The sequence below is a fragment of the Eptesicus fuscus genome, chromosome 2 (genome assembly GCF_027574615.1).
Source record: "Eptesicus fuscus isolate TK198812 chromosome 2, DD_ASM_mEF_20220401, whole genome shotgun sequence".
Lineage (NCBI taxonomy): Eukaryota > Metazoa > Chordata > Mammalia > Chiroptera > Vespertilionidae > Eptesicus > Eptesicus fuscus.
This window is the reverse complement of record NC_072474.1, coordinates 72,839,311-72,855,533: the sequence shown is the minus strand read 5'-3', so window position 1 is coordinate 72,855,533 and position 16,223 is coordinate 72,839,311. Positions and strand designations below refer to the sequence as shown.

General features: G+C 38.7%; 1 protein-coding gene across 2 annotated transcripts in view; it reads left to right on the top strand.

Moving 5' to 3' along the window:
- Positions 1–16,223, top strand: part of SLC4A4 (solute carrier family 4 member 4) — a 282,976-nt gene that overhangs the window by 221,859 nt on the left and 44,894 nt on the right. For both annotated transcript variants that reach the window (XM_008157468.3, XM_054728471.1), the window contains 2 exons: positions 137–408; positions 12,278–12,348. In XM_008157468.3, the coding sequence (XP_008155690.3) occupies positions 137–408; positions 12,278–12,348 (343 nt within the window). The remainder of the gene's footprint in view (positions 1–136; positions 409–12,277; positions 12,349–16,223) is intronic.

Sequence of the window (16,223 nt, the reverse complement as noted above, 5' to 3'; positions counted from 1 at the left end):
AATCAAGAATGAGCTTTCATCTAGTGGCTCAATGTGATCTTGCAATGTTAGCAATCTTTCTGCAGACATTCGGTAGTTGTATATTATACTTTGTGATCACTGGAGACGGAGTCTAACCTTTCTTTCTCCTTTTCAGGGACCATGGTTTTGACTATTTGGAGTTTCGCCTTTGGATTGGCCTGTGGTCAGCCTTTCTGTGCTTCATTTTGGTAGCCACCGATGCCAGCTTTTTGGTTCAGTATTTTACTCGCTTCACTGAAGAGGGCTTCTCTTCTCTGATTAGCTTCATCTTTATCTACGATGCTTTCAAGAAGATGATCAAGCTAGCCGATTACTACCCCATCAACTCTGACTTCAAAGTGGGCTACAATACTCACTTTTCCTGTGCCTGTATGCCGCCCGACCCAGGTGAGGACATCGTGGGCAGCATTTATGCTTGCCTGGTGGTTGGAGGAAGGTGCGGGCTTCATGTGTGCAAGCTTTCAACATGGGATCGTGATCCTCAGGAAGGGGGTGGTTTTATTTTCTCTTTGAGACCATCCTGTTGAATTTGAAGTGTCATTGCCTGAGGTATCTTAGCCATGTGATTCTATGTGAGTGGAATCAGCTCTAGAATCTGAACATAACTAGCTCAATACTTTAAAATTAACTCAAACTGCATTAGTTGCAAGGAAATTTTGTGTGTGTTATTAGTAGTCTTATCTGATAGGTGAGGAAAGCAGGTACATACATTAACAGAGACAAGGACCAGGCAAACCTAGACCTTTGAGCATCTGTCCCATATTTCACTGCTCCTTTATTGCTACAGGAATCTCTTCCTTTAAGGAAACTCTAAATAGATTGTTTTAAGCCTATAGAAGAAGCAAAGGAGACACTAATTCACTTTGTATATCTGAAGCATAAAATTAAAAATAAATGCAGACTGGAGTCACCTGGCAGTAAAGTAGAGCCTTAATGTTCATTTCTGTTAGACAACATAAATAAGAAATGGAAAGGAAAAGAACAAGCAAAAGAAAAAAGAAAAGAAGGAATTATATCAGAGAAGATTTATACTCTAGAGTCAGGAAAGACATAAAAGTAAAATTAACTTCTGGATAAGAAATACGATTCTATACATCTTAGCACTTTAATATCCATCTTGCCAAACCTGAGAAGTTTTTCACAAAAAAGTGTTCAACGCTTGGTCTTTGAAAAAATTTCTTGTAGTAATTCATCATCATCTTATAATAGGAAAGGCATTTGGAAAAAAGGATTCACTTAGAGAAAAATTGCTTTACATCTGTCAAAGACAATTAAATGGTAATAGTGTTAGTGGTCCCAAGTTATGCAATCAGCTACATGTTGATGCCCCTTAATGTGAAAATTGATATACAGCCCATGCCCTTTGGAGTGTAGAACCAGAGTTACAGCAGTGTTCTGACGGCTGTGCAAACATGAACATGAGTGTGGGGCACATTCAGAAAAAATCCTCTTAATATTTATAGGAAAACAAATATGGTTATTTTATAGACTACAATGCAAATGCCTTTGAGTTTAAAGACTAAACAAAATGCTACAATGCTGGAATTTTGATGCACATGGCAGGCTGTGTCAGATTACTCCCAGATATTTGAGTTGTGTACCTTCATTCTTCCCTGTCACTTTGGGGAGAAGTCTTACAGGACTGATATCATCTTGAGTGGTGAGAGAAAAGAGAACAGTATCTCCCTAAAAATGTGTCCATCAGCAACACTGATGAGAAGATAGGGCATTGTTGGGCTTTGCACGCATGGATTTTTGTTTTGTTTTGTTTAAGGAACATCAACACACATTAAGAGAAAACACATGCTTAAAAGCAAAGCAGAGAGAGCATAAAGTGGGAATATGAAAATTCAGGAGAACTTGAATCACAGATAATTATGAAGGCCTATAATTGTTAAGATGTATACTGATTGGAAATATTTTATAACTTAAAAAGTGTATGGGAAGAATAGGTACTCAATACATGATGGATATTAGAATCAATTAAATACGCTTCCTAGAGAAACACAGATGTTACCATTACACAACTGTGTAGAGCTCTTCCCAGGAGAGAAGGGGGTAGAATTCTCAGTTATCACCCATCCTGAACTTTCAGGGGAAGTCCGGACTGTACATGTTCAAAATATTGGATCACAGACATACAGCAGGTACTCAAATAAAATCATTTTGTTCAATGTCATTTTGTTATAGATTAATGAGATGCTGTAGGAGCTTAACTCTTGTTTATACCAGTTAGCCAACAGTAAAATTGATTTTGTTATACATCATTTTGCCTAAAGTCACCACCTATCAACAGTGTTAAGTGAGGACTTACTGTATTTAATTGTGGGATTTCAAGCTCTACTTTTCCTTTATTTCTATCTGTATGTATATATGTATGGAAAAGTCTGTGAGCTGACCTCTTAGGCAAGTCTGAGTAATCATACACCAAGATTTTCTAAAGGGCAGACATACCACTCAGCAGTGCTGTGGTGTGAGGTGTTCGTAAGGACAGGTGAGGGCTTTGTCAGCACACCTGTCACAAGGAGAGATCTGCCTGTTGTCAGCCCGGTGCCCACCTGAGGGGAATGGAAACTTGCACCCATTGTTTTAATTGGATGCTGGCAGAAAAGGTAACATGAAACTCAGGAAGGCATATCTGAATGTGTTTTTATTATGAAAGACACAAAAAGGTTTTACATGTCATTTTCCTTCCAAGAAGGATCTTTGTTTTCTTGAAAAAGTGATATTGAGGCCTAGACTGATCTGACATTTGGCATGGCAAGTGCTGGCTGAGGTGGTGATGGCTCTTCCTTTGGTCCGTTTCTCCCAGGTTGTGTACAAGTCAGTCCTAAATAGCTAGACAGTCCTCCTACCTCTGGTGGTACCAGCAAAGCAGGACTGCTGGGCTTCGAAGTCAGAAAATCACACATTCCTGTCCCAGCTCAGTAATGCCCAGTGTGTGACTTTGGGGGAAGCTCATGTTCCTGAGGTAGCTTAGTCTTGCCAGATCACCTGACAAATGGGTTTAAAAAACCCACCTTATAGAATTGTTTTCAAGAGGGGAAAAGGAGACATTATAGAGAAGGTACTTAGTTTCTAATATGTGATAAATAATTAAATGTTAACTGCCATTATTCATTAAAATTTAAGGCTCTTGAGTAGCTTTTAAGTAGGATGATATAGAACAAAGAAATCAGTCTTCCTCATTTTCCCTTCTGAGCAAACATTCTTGGGCAGTTGACCCATTCTACAATAGGACTGTTGGTGGCACTCTATATTTTTAGAGTCATTCAGATGAGTGGCACTCATGACAGATGTGCTCATGAATGCAAGGATTACATAAACCTATGGAGATGGAATCTGTTTCTGGTTTGGAAAAAAAGCAAATGGCTATTTGCATTTTCGTGACAGTCCATGTTTTACAAAACCCCTTAAGATTAATGATAGTGTATTTCTCCAATAGCCTTAGTATGTATTTATAGCAAATTGCAAAAACCCACCATAAATTTAGTACTTCATGATAGCAAACTGAAAAACGATAGCAAGAGAATAATGCAGAATCACGTACAGCTAGAGTAAGTATTCTAAAAACAACAAAAGACTGGTCTTTCATCACAACATGCCCTCCTACTAAAAGAATTCAATCAATGAGTCAATAATATTTAAACTGGCGGGTGACTTGTTTTCCAACATGGGGGCAGTATGTAGCAGTGAACCAAGAGCTGCACAGATGTAGTCGTGATCCTGCAAACTGAGAAATGATTTTACAGGAGGAAAATAGGAGTCATTTAATCACTGAGAAAACTCTACTCATGGCCAAAATAATAATGTGAGTTTTTGTGATCTTTCTTGTTCTCACTTGCTTCCCTAAAACTTCATCACTTCCTGAGTTTCCTTTTCTTTTTTAAATTTATTTCTTAAAGTATCTTTAATAATAAAAGCGTATTATGCCAATTAGCTTGGACATCCTTCTGGATGAAGCCGGGACTGCGAGGGAAGCCCAGGTCCCGGGTGCCTGCCCGTGGCTGGAGGGAAGCCCGAGTGTTGGGTGCCAGAGGGAAGCCGGTGCCGGCAGCTGGGGGAAAGAAGGCCTATTCTTGCACGAATTTTGTGCATTGGGCCACTAGTAGTTAGTATGCAATCTTATGTTGGCTATATTATGTTTCAAGTGTATCATATAGTGATTCAGCATTTTTATGCCTTACAATGTGATCACATCACTAATTCTAGTAATCATGTGTCATCTTGTAAACTTACCACAGTATTATTCACTATATTCCCCTTTACCTTTGACTATAGTCACCCATCCCCCGTCCCTCCCTCTGGTAATCATCCCTTTGGTTTGTTACTATGTTTTGGTTTTGTTTGTTTTTTTTAGATTCCACATGTAGGTTCCACAAAAAGACCATACATATTTGTCTTTCTCTGCCTGACTTGTTTCACTTAGCATAATACCCTCTAGATCTATCTGAGTTTCCTTTTCTTAATGTACCCTTTTCTCCCTCTCACCCCATCCATTGCTCAGTAACCCAGGTTCTCATTTACGGAAGAACTAAGGAAGCTCACTGGCAAGTACTAAAAGGAAAATTGGCCACGAAGTTTGACCTATCAGTCAGGTGGATTGTTTTTGTACTAAAATTTCCTTTTCTCAGACATGGGATAGCTATTAGTTAATATAGAGGCAATAGATGTTCTGTTACCCACTTTGCCTTGATAGTTACATAGCAGAGGTGTGTAAGAGAGAAGGCGATTCAGTTCAAAAGCCAAAAGTGAAAACTGAAAATATCTAATTGAAGGACAAGTCACAATATCTTATTTCATCACCAACATCCCAGTTTAGAAAATTGGTACTGTGATAAAGTGCAAACAATTATGTGCTTTGGTATAAAAGAAACTGAGTTTGAATTTAAGCTCTGACGAGCACTTTGACTTTGGGCTATACCATTGGTTGGCAAACTCATTAGTCAACAGAGCCAAATATCAGCAGTACAACGATTGAAATTTCTTTTGAGAGCCAAATTTTTTAAACTTAAACTTCTTCTAATGCCACTTCTTCAAAATAGACTCGCCCAGGCTGTGGTATTTTGTGGAAGAGCCACACTCAAGGGGCCAAAGAGCCGCATGTGGCTCGCGAGCTGCAGTTTGCCGACCACTGGGCTATGCCAATGACCTAATCTCTTTGTCTGATAATCTGTGAGCTGGGTTAGTAATTATACTTTCTCTTAGAGGTTACTATAAGGATTAAATGAAATGCCATATTTAAAAATGTTTGGCACCTAACAGGCACTGCGTAAAAATTTGTGTTTTGTTTTCTTCTTTAATTTCTCATCGCCCCACAAAAAAATGCCCCAGACAATTTGTATTCATGTACAGCGGTTAAAACATTTTATTTTCCCTGAAAATTTCCTAGCAAAAGATACTAACTAAGCTTCTATGGGAAGCCTATAAAAAGTTAGCAACTAATATGCTGTGGTAGATAAATGTGAAACATTGAAGCCATATTTAAAGAAAGAATGTTAAGGCGTTCAGTGCATCATAATTAGATAATTTAATACTATTCCACTGAATCTCAAGACTATGAAAGTGTTAGCAAGCTTGCATACAGCATACACAGTCATATAGAAGAAGGCTTTAAAGTCCTAGAGGTGAGATGGTCAGCTCTGCTAAGAGGAATCTAATTCATTCAAAAACATAAAAATCAGCCCTGGCCGGGTGGTTCAGTTGGTTGGAGCATCATCCCTTATACCCAAAGGTCATGGGTTCGCTTCCCGGTCAGGGCACATACCTAGGTACCTAAGTTGCTGGTCGATCCTCAGTTAGGGTGCCTATGAGAGGCAACGGATTGATGGTGAGGATTTTAAAAGCAAACAATACATTTTAAAACAAAAACAACAACAAAAAACAAAAATAAAATAATAAAAAGCAAACAAACAAAACATAAATGTTGGAATTTTGTGAACAGGATGTAGACTTTCTTTACCCCTTTTCCTTCCCCTTCTGTCATAAAAAAAATTTACTGGGGATCTATTTCATTGTTTTTTAAGAATTGTGCTACTTGCAATGAAGTAGAATACATATCCTCCCCCCACAAATACATGTACACATATTGCTTATTATAAAATGTGTTGTTTTTTAAATAGTATCAATTACTATGGGAATGAACAAGGTTGGATTTTCATTTGACCCAGACATTAGAAATAAATGTCACTCTAGTACCTGTGTTCATTTTCCTAATTTGCCAAGGTGTCTATACACTCAAGGGCATGTTAACATTTTGGAAAGTGTCGAAATAACTATTCTGACCAGGTGTTTGTTGACTTTGTATCTGGAGGGGAAAGAAGCTTGGTAAAAATGACTAACAAATTAGAAAAGCAAGAAAAAAAATCCCCTCAAGGTAACAGATACTATGCTGTATTGTTAATAGAAGGGATATGTTTTATTGATTCATTGTAGACTGTCCTGGGGAGAACATGCTTAATAATGGATGAATGAGATGAATAAAGCCTTTCTCGGGCACCCAGCGCATCATTGTCTCTAGAATCTCCAAGTAAATGATGGCCTTTCCCCTGGTGTGAAACTGTAAGACCAAGTCAAGTGATTGCAGCTAGCCAAGGCTTTCATTTCCATCTTTTGTTTTATTCACAGCGTGAGGAGGCTCCCAGATGCTCTGTGATGGTTGTCACTGGAGTGGAATTTCATTACCATTTCTTTCTATAGAATTTTTCTATTATCTTAATAAATGCTACCCACCAATATGTTATAACCATTAAAAAGAACTGCTGGACCACGTCTCCTGGGGTCCCATATTATAGTCAATCTGTATTTCATAATTAGAAAGCCCATTAAAAGAAAATTAGGAAATAAAAGATAATCCTAACTTATCTTCCGTGACCTGCATCATATTCTGTGTGATATTTTTTTTATTACGTGTCATTCCCTCTTTAGATTATAAAGTAGGTTTCAGTCATAGACTAATGGTTAAAGGGGAAGCCCGAGGCCCTCTGGTGCAGCATTGCTCGGGCTTCTGTTTGCAAGGACGCTGCACCCGCACCACTCACAGTTTATCATTCATGGTAATAGAGTCTTTTAGGAAAAGCAAAGATATTTGCAGGACCCATCATTTTAGCTTCCTTTTACTGTCCCAACCTATCTTTCAGCGCTTTTTGTACATGCTTGCAGCAGGAATCAGAAAAGGAAAAGCAATGAATTTGGATAACCACCAGATCTGGAATTTCTCTAGCTTAGGGTTTGTATAAAACACAGATGTTAAAAACATACCCCTGAAGAATGTCTCTTCATATGCTAAAGGTAAGATAAGTGGGTATGAAAGAGAAGTTTTTGTGAAAATACTTCTATAAGTTTTGTGGCTAAACATATCCAGCTTAATTCGGGTAGCAGCTCAGCCCTTGAACGTCCAGTGTAGGATCACAGTGAACATGGGAAAGCGTCCGTGCCCCATGCAGGCCATCCCGGAACTTGCCTAGTTATAGTGAAAATCTCAAGCATCAGGCCTGGTAAAGATGCCTAGGAAAACGAAAAGGATAATAACAAGAAAGAGTAAAGAAAAACTTTCTATTAATTCTGTTTTAAGATTAAAGGCTGAAACACTGGCAGGTAATTTCCCTGAGAGCTACTTCTCTCAGTTTCCCTCATTTGCCTTGTCATCCCTACAAAAACCACTTTGCTTTTTTATTGATCTAGAAATTGGAAGCATAAATATTTGACTTTCTCCAGAGGCACATGCATGCTCAAATTTTCCAGGGCCCTTAAAGAAAGCTGATATGACTAGGTAGGCAAGGAGCTTATTCAGTTTTATTCTGTATCTATTTTCCAGTTACTGAATTTCCTAAAGAAGTTGCTGAAGTAGAATGGGCTAAAACATTAAAGTTTTATTGTCATGACGAATACTCTTAAGTGTATTCTGATGCAGAGCAGGTTAGTCAGTGTCACGTGCTTGTAACCCCACAAGCTGTGCAGAGGGGATCGTTTCGGATTTGCTTGACTTTTATGAAGCACCCTCCCAATACCAGCCATCTTACTAGAGGATCTCCATAAGGTACATTTTAATATATGTATTACAATACACATGCATTTAATTATCGCATACATTTGTGAGTTAGCTGACCTTCTCTCCAGGGGTATAATTCTGCTTTCTCCAGGTCATAAAGCTAGTAATTATCTTAGCTACCATTTATTTAGCTCTTACCTGGTACTGGACCCTGTGCTGACAGTGATGCCTACATTGTTTTATTTAATCCACACAGTACCCTTCTGAGGTAGATAGTTCTAAATCCAATGTCACAAACGAGGGATTGTAGTCAAGAGGAGTGGGGTAACTTCCTCAGGATTAAGTGGCGAGGGAGTTTGGAGACCCTGTGCCTCTGACGGTAGCGGGGCCAGAATTTCAGCCCAGGTCTCCGAGTGTCCCTTTCTCTCCATCGTGATGTGGTGGTGCATCAAAGCAGACAGATCTGCCTCAGGGGCCGGTTGTTGCTCGTACTTGACCTCGTGGTCTTACGTGAGCTTTCGTGTGTATTCCTGATGGTACAGTTCCTGCTGAAGTGTAAAGCAGAGGAGTCATGAGGCAGTTCCTGGTGCCAGGTTACTAGACAATAAAGGACAGCGTTAAGCAATGCAGTTGATAGTCCCTCTGCAGGAGGTATACTAGCAAGGACACATGGATGTGTCCACGAATAGATCCTATAGCCTGTTCTTTCTCTAGATCTCTCATGAAACATAAAGAAGGGAAAGCCAGCTAAAGAGTGAAAACTCACAGACACGTGTTTAAATGTCTCTTACTGACCATGTTCATTCCCCTGTTCCAGAGGATCAGCTAGAATTTGATACGTGGGAAGGAGGATCAAGAAGTGAAAATCCAAGTAACATAAAACGATTAACCCGCGGAAACTCCCTGAAACCAAGTATGGGGCACAGACTGTCCCGGTAACAAGTGGCTGATTCTACGTGAGCCAGGCCCTTAGGGCAAAGACTTCCTTTGCTTCATAAGCCATGGTGCTCAGCAAATAGTGAGGACAGGCACAGTGCAGTGTATTTTGGCTTTGCCATTTGACTTTTCCAGAATCCTAATTAAGGATATTGCAAATTCTATATAAACAGACCATTCTGCAGTCGGTTGCCAAAATATTTGCATCGTATGTGTATCATGTATCAAATTCTAGATCCAAACGGTGACCAATGGCTCTTGTAGATCAAACTCCCAATTGGAATTAGTCATTTTTTCTACTGTGAGCTTAAATTAATTAACTTTTAATCTTATTTATGGACTCTACCATATTCTGCCAATATGTATTTATGGAAGTGCTTGTTTATATATTTATTTTAAAGTCTTTCTCTTGAAGCAGCTGCTTATTAAAATAAGTATGAAGAGTTGATATTTTTTACTGTCCTTTTGATACTGGTCTTTGGGTATTTTGAGAGCCTATGTACTTTATTTCGTAGCTTGACTCCGAGGAAAACGAAAAAGATAAAAGGAATTTTATGAACAGCATTGACGTGTCCCCAAAACTTAAGAGCAGTTGCTAAAAGTTCAGACTGGAATCCTATTTTAGTTTCATCATGGTCTTCATTACCTCTCATTCATTTCACACACAGAAAGCATTGACTATCCTTCCCCCTCCCCGCCCCCCCCCCCCCCCACTCCTTGTTTTTATGCAGAGAAAGCGTGTTGCAAAAAGACCTTCACTGCCTTGTGCAGGAAGCTCATAAAATTGCATTGAAGTACCTGGCTCAGGACGAGCAGCTTCCCAGGCCCCATCTAAGTAGTGCCTATGGTTGCGTATATGCTGTTTTTTCCCCAACACTGTCTATTTCAGTTCCAATCAAGATTCACATCATCTAACACGAGCAACTGCTCTCCCACCTTGAATTCTGCGGCCACCTGCATCATCTTGATTTTGATAGTTAGCAATGCTGGGTAGGAAAAGAAAGAATGCTGAGCAGGTTTGGGTACCAACTCTACTTCGGATTGACCCTGTAACCCTGGGCAAGAACCCTGGCATAGCGTGGTCCAGAGTCCCACTCAACACAAAAAGGGTATAAAAGTATACCTGCTCTATGGGCTTGTGTGTTTTTCAGTGAACAAATGGAGTAATGTGAATAATGTGCTTCAAGCCTTTTAGAACAAAATGGTAACAAAAATGTAGGTTTTGTGGAAGATAATTTGCTAACATCGTTCTTTTGGGAGTGGATGCATGTTTGGTTGTATCGCTTGGGCCAAGCATCCTTTCACCTGTTTTGATTCTTTCTGTGACCTGTAATGAAACAGAGCATAAGCCAACAGACAGTTTGTATGCGTGCTGGTTTTACGGAGGAAATGGGAACGCTCTGGCAGCAGCCAGCTTTAGGTTAAAAATGTAACAGTTCCAGAGCCTTCAAAGGTCAGAATGGACTCTCAAATTGAGAACTAGGACTTAAGCTAAATATTTTCCCTCTTTTTATTTCTTTCATTACTTCCTTGTGTTTGCCTTTATCTGCTCTCATTCATTTGTGTCTACAAATTAAATGGCCCCTTTCCTAGCTTCTTTTATTGACCGTAAACAAATATTTTTCAGACTTATTGAAGTATAATTGACAAAAACAATTTTAATATACTTAAAGTGTACAACATGATTTCATTTACATATGAATTGTGAAAGGTTTCCCATCAAGTTAATTAACACATCCACAATCTCACATATTTATTTGATTTGATGAGAACACTTAAGTTCTAGTATCAGCAAATTTTAATTAAATAATACAGCATTATTAATTATAGTCACCATGTGTTACATTAGATCCTTAGATCTTATTCATCTTACAGAGAAAGTTCGTATCCTTTTACCAACCTCTCCCTATTTCCCTACCCCCAGCCGCTGGCCACCACCTTTTTACTCTCTGTTTTTTTTAGTTAGACCTATTTTTTCTTTTCTTAAGATTCTACCTATAAGTGATACCAGGCAGTATTAGTCTTTGTCTTTGGCTCATTTCATTTAACATTAAAGTGCTTCGTGTTTATCCATGTTGCTGCAAATAGCAGGATTTCCTTCTTTTTAAAGATTGAATAATAAACAAATATTTTTGAGTTCCTGTTAGTTAAGTGCCAAACTGGGCAGATTCTGGGGAAACGCCGTGAACAAGACATGCCCCTTCTATTCTTCCCCGATAGAGCTTACATTTGAAAGTTCACAGTCAAATAAACCTGTTTGGTTCTCCTTGAAAATTTATGTAGGCAAGACCTAAACCATGGCAAACTAAAAGGACAGGCTAGGAGCTTGGGGAAGGGGTGGTGCTTAGGGACCAAGCAATAATGAGCAATTTGGATGTTAAATGAACTGTACAACCCTCAAAGATAAAAACCTGGTAATTGTTAATTGCCAGTATTTCCATACATTAGAGATATTCTGAGTAGCAATATATTTTATAGTACAGAAAGCTTCACATATTAGGAAAAAGGCTCATCTGATAAAACTTTTAATTATAGAATACTTTTTAAATACTAAATGAAATAGTTGCAAGAGGAGGGTTGGTTTAATAAATAAATTTGGTTCTTTGCAGGCAACATCTACAAATGATATCAAATTAGATTAAATAATTTTAAAATTTAGATTAAATATTCACCCCAATTATATGTATATAATTTATTATTTACTTATTACTGTGTTGTTGTTTTTTTGTTTTCACACATTTTGCAAAGACATACTTTCTCATACACAGTCCAAAGTTACAAAAATTCCCAAGAGGTCGACTCTTACTTAGTGAAACTCCAGTTTGTGAGTTTGACTCTACATGAAGGCAGTCATCAACTTGTTAACAGCCATGTCTTCCACCAAAGTATGAAACCCGAAACAAATTTTAATGCTGTCTCATTCAATATTTGCCTGTTTCTTACCAGATTAGAGCATGAGAGATGTGTCCAATTTTTTTATTATTTTATCTAGGTGAAAGGTAAATATCTATAACAATAAAAGCATAATATGCTAATTAGACTGGATGTCTTTCCAGAGGACCTTCCAGACGAAGCTGGGGCTGTAAGGGAAGCCCAGGTCCCGGGTGCCAGAGGGAAGCCGGTGCTGGCAGCCGGGGGAAGGAAGGCCTACTCTTGCATGAATTTCGTGCATCAGGCCTCTAGTGGTTATAATAAAGAAAAATTAATTGTGCCCTTACGTTGTTATTAAAGACATTTGTAATGCCTAGCCCTGCATGTTTAGATGACCATTTCTGCATTTTTTTGTCATTTACATTTTCCTTTATAGTAAAAATTATATTTGTCTTACAGTTAATATCTCAGTATCTAATGACAGCACATTGGCGCCAGAGGAATTGCCACCTATGTTTCCTACTGACATGGTAAGTGACTTAATATTCCGAGCCACTTGTACACTTGCATATTGTATACCTTAATTATTATATTCATAATGTGATGTCTCCTGCCACTCAGCAAGCCTAGCCCAAACACGTTGAACACTCAGTGATGGTAGAAGGACAGAAATAACACTTTCCTTGCTCTGTTTAGCTTGCTTTTTCTTTTGTGTGTGTTTTTTTTTTTAAATGGGAATGAATATTTACTTCTACTGCATGCTTTTTAAACCTGCTTAGGAATTTAACTGCTTAGCCAATTAACTGTCACCTTGAAATATTTTCACAAGGTAAAGTGAGGGGAGTTAAGAAATGAGAGCATGGTGTCCTCTCTCTGTTCCTAGTACAATGAAGAATTCTGACTGTGTTCTCTTCACTAACACTAAGGGTGATTGTAGCGGGACATTTCCCCTGTCACTTAGAAAAAAACGAGCCTCTGTCACATGATATCCTTTCCCATGGCAAGTAACCAAGGATCTTTGAGAGACTTGAACTAAGTTTTAAAAATGAGCTATTTTGCATGGAAGGTCACACACTGGAAGGAGACTTTTGTGCTGGAGAAAAAGAGGAAAGTGCTGTCTCACACTTCCAATTGTGTTCCTCCTACACTGGACATGGACTCTGACCAAAGAATATCAATCTCTCACTTATAAAGACGGGAACCACAGTACCTTGTATTGATAGAGTGCCCATCTCTCAGGAGACCAGAACACTTCTGCAGGTATTACGCACAACATCCCTTTCAAAGATGATGTTTTGTATCTGTCCTGGACAACTCTCACTTGACCCTATTTCTCTCTTGTTTTCATAGTCGGTGGCTCTCTTAACTTTTTAAAAGTTTTCTCTGACTTTCCCCAAACGTAGCCTCTTTTATTCTTCCACACTTGAGTGTGTGTGTGTGTATGTGCCTATACCTTTTAAAAGCCACATTGAGAAAAGAGTTCAGTTTTCAATCTTTCAGCCAGCCAGCCTATTGCCTGAAAGGATTTGATTAAAAATACAGAGAAAAATATTGTCTTCTAGACTTTAAAGAATTTTAATTAAAATCTAATAAAAATTTAAAAGTATATTTAATTAAAACTGTAAACAATAAAAATTAATAAAACACTCGCTTCCACTGACTTAAAAAGAGATTGTTCCTAACTTAATTATTTTTGTTTAATTAATCAAGGAAAGCAATAAAATTAATGAATTTCTAAGCCCTGTCTTTGGGCAAGACCTGGGGAGACTTCAGTAATTGATATATCGTAATTATAGTCAGATGACACTGTAAGATTCATGGAAAACAAATGGCAGTTTGTAACTATGATAGAGGATATAAAGGCACAATGATGATTGTAACTTAGCTGCCAATTATAGAGCATCTGCTACCAACAAGGTGTTTCACATGTCTTATAATCATTATAAACCTTAATATGTATTATAATCATTAACACAAACTACCAGGCATGATTATCTCCATTTGCTAGATGAAAGAAACTGAATTTCCCGAAGGTAAGAAATCTTTCTTGCTCTAGGTCACATAGCCATAAATTTGTAGAACAAAGAATTGAAGTGAAATGTGGGTAGTTCCAAGACTTCTGATATTGGAAACACCGAAGCACCATGATGCTTCAGTGTTTGCAAATTGAAATGTTCACCCTTTCAGTTCCTGTGAGTGCTGTATACTGCAGGGCAGCATCCCCTTCTGTGTGCATTAATTGCACACCTTAATTAAATTGTTAAGCTGCTATGTTCAGAGAAAAAATTAGGAAAAATATGCATATGTGTGTATGTAATTATGAAAGATAATGTTTATTCTATTTTCATTTCTCCTTTTCTATCCATATCAATTCCTTTGTATAGACACACACACACACACACACACACACACACACACACAGACAATATATAGGTAGACAATCTAGAAATGAGTATTGAAGAGATAATATGATTATTATCAGCAATAACTACCATTTTTTAAGCACCTACTAGGGGACAGACTCTTTACATTAATTGTCTATAATCCTTACAATAACTTTGTGAGTTATTACGTAACCTGTAATTTATAGACGAAACAGAGGCTTAGAAAGGTTAATTGATCTTCCAAAGGCCATATCACCAGTATATGGTAAAACCAGGATTTGAATTTAGGCTTTTCAACTTCAAAATTTGCCCATTTCCATTCTTTGGGTAATCAAAACAGTGTTTCATGTAGAAGACTTGCAGATATTGAGTTCTCGTGTCAGACTGCCTAGCTTCAAATGCAAGGCTCCACTACTTAACAGCCCGTGGAACCTTCTTAGTTTCCCATCTGTAAACTGGTGATGGTAATAGTATATACACCCAAGATACTGAAAGGTGGGCCAAAAGTAGGCCTACAGTTGTCAGTACACTAAACACAAAGTTTATTCTTGTATTATTATTGATTACCTTTTGCATTATTTTCCATACAAACACCTACAAACCTACTTTTGCTCCACCCTGTATAAGGGTCAAATGAATAAACAGATAGGAAGTAGCACAGTAACTGGCACATATCTCTCAGTCAACGTTAGGCGCCGTTATTATTCTGTTTGGCTGTTATTACCATTCCAGTAGGCCATGCTGCCTCCATAACTCAGATTGATGGAGAGAAGAAAAGGAAGCCCCTGCTTCCCACAGGCTGCTGAGACCTCTGTCTGCCCAGCCACGCGAGCTCCACCGCCTGAACCTTCACTGTGACGTACAGTCATCAGCAATTAATTTCCTCCTTTTCATTTCAGCCATAATTAGACCACGAGAGAAGGTGCTGTGAAAGTGACACGCAGCGCCAGGCACCAGCCAGACTCCCTCTCCCAGGCCCTGAGAACATCCTGCCAGAGGAAGGAAGGCCTTTTCTTTCAGCTTCATTAGCATGAAGACAAGCCGTCTTCTTCCTAGTGATAGGGGGGTGTCTTCAGGGGGAAAGAGCAGGAAAATTGGGGCACTGGAACATTTAGACAGAGATTAGAACTCTAGAATAACCATCCCTCAAGACAAAAGGGCAGGTTTCCCATTATTTTCATTTATTGTTGGATTCATTGTGTTTTTAATTCTTCTTACCTTCATCGGTTTTCCCATAGATTTCTCCCCTGGTATATTCCTTCAACTCGTAAGCAAAATTTGTTCATAGGTCCCTTTAAGACTTTGAGACCAGCCACAGTTTATCCACCCTGTATATCTAAACAGTAAGCTTTAAGATCTGTTGGCTTCCACTTAGCAGTTCACAATGGGAGAGACCAGATTTCAAAACCTAATGCCATCTCTTCTGAGGAGGTCATTGAATGGAGCAGGTGGTATTTCTTTTTTTTTTTTTTTAATATATTTTATTGATTTTTCACAGAGAGGAAGAGAGAGGGATAGAGAGTTAGAAACATCGATGAGAGAGAAACATCGATCAGCTGCCTCTTGTACAACCCCCACTGGGGATGTGCCCGCAACCAAGGTACATGCCCTCGACCGGAATAGAACCTGGGACCTTTCAGTCCGCAGGCTGACGCTCTATCCACTGAGCCAAACCGGTTTCAGCAGTATTTCTTTTTTATGTTAGATTCCTTTTTGTTGTTTTTGATTTTTAGTAAATTGAGGCCTGTCGTAAAATGTGCAGTTCTTACGTGTTCACTGCAATGCATTTTGGCAATTTTCTGCACTCATGTAATCGTCACCCCAAACAAGAACATTCCCCTCATCCCAGAATGCCCCATGGAATGTTCTAGATCTTGTTCTCTACCCCAGCTTTTGGGCTTTGGGAGATCTTTCTTTTTCTGACTGCTCTGCCCTCAATCTCCAGGGGTCAGATGCTTTAGTCCTCTTCAGTCAAAAGTGCCTGAATGGCTCCGAGGGTTTTCTCTCAGCTCTCCTGCCCT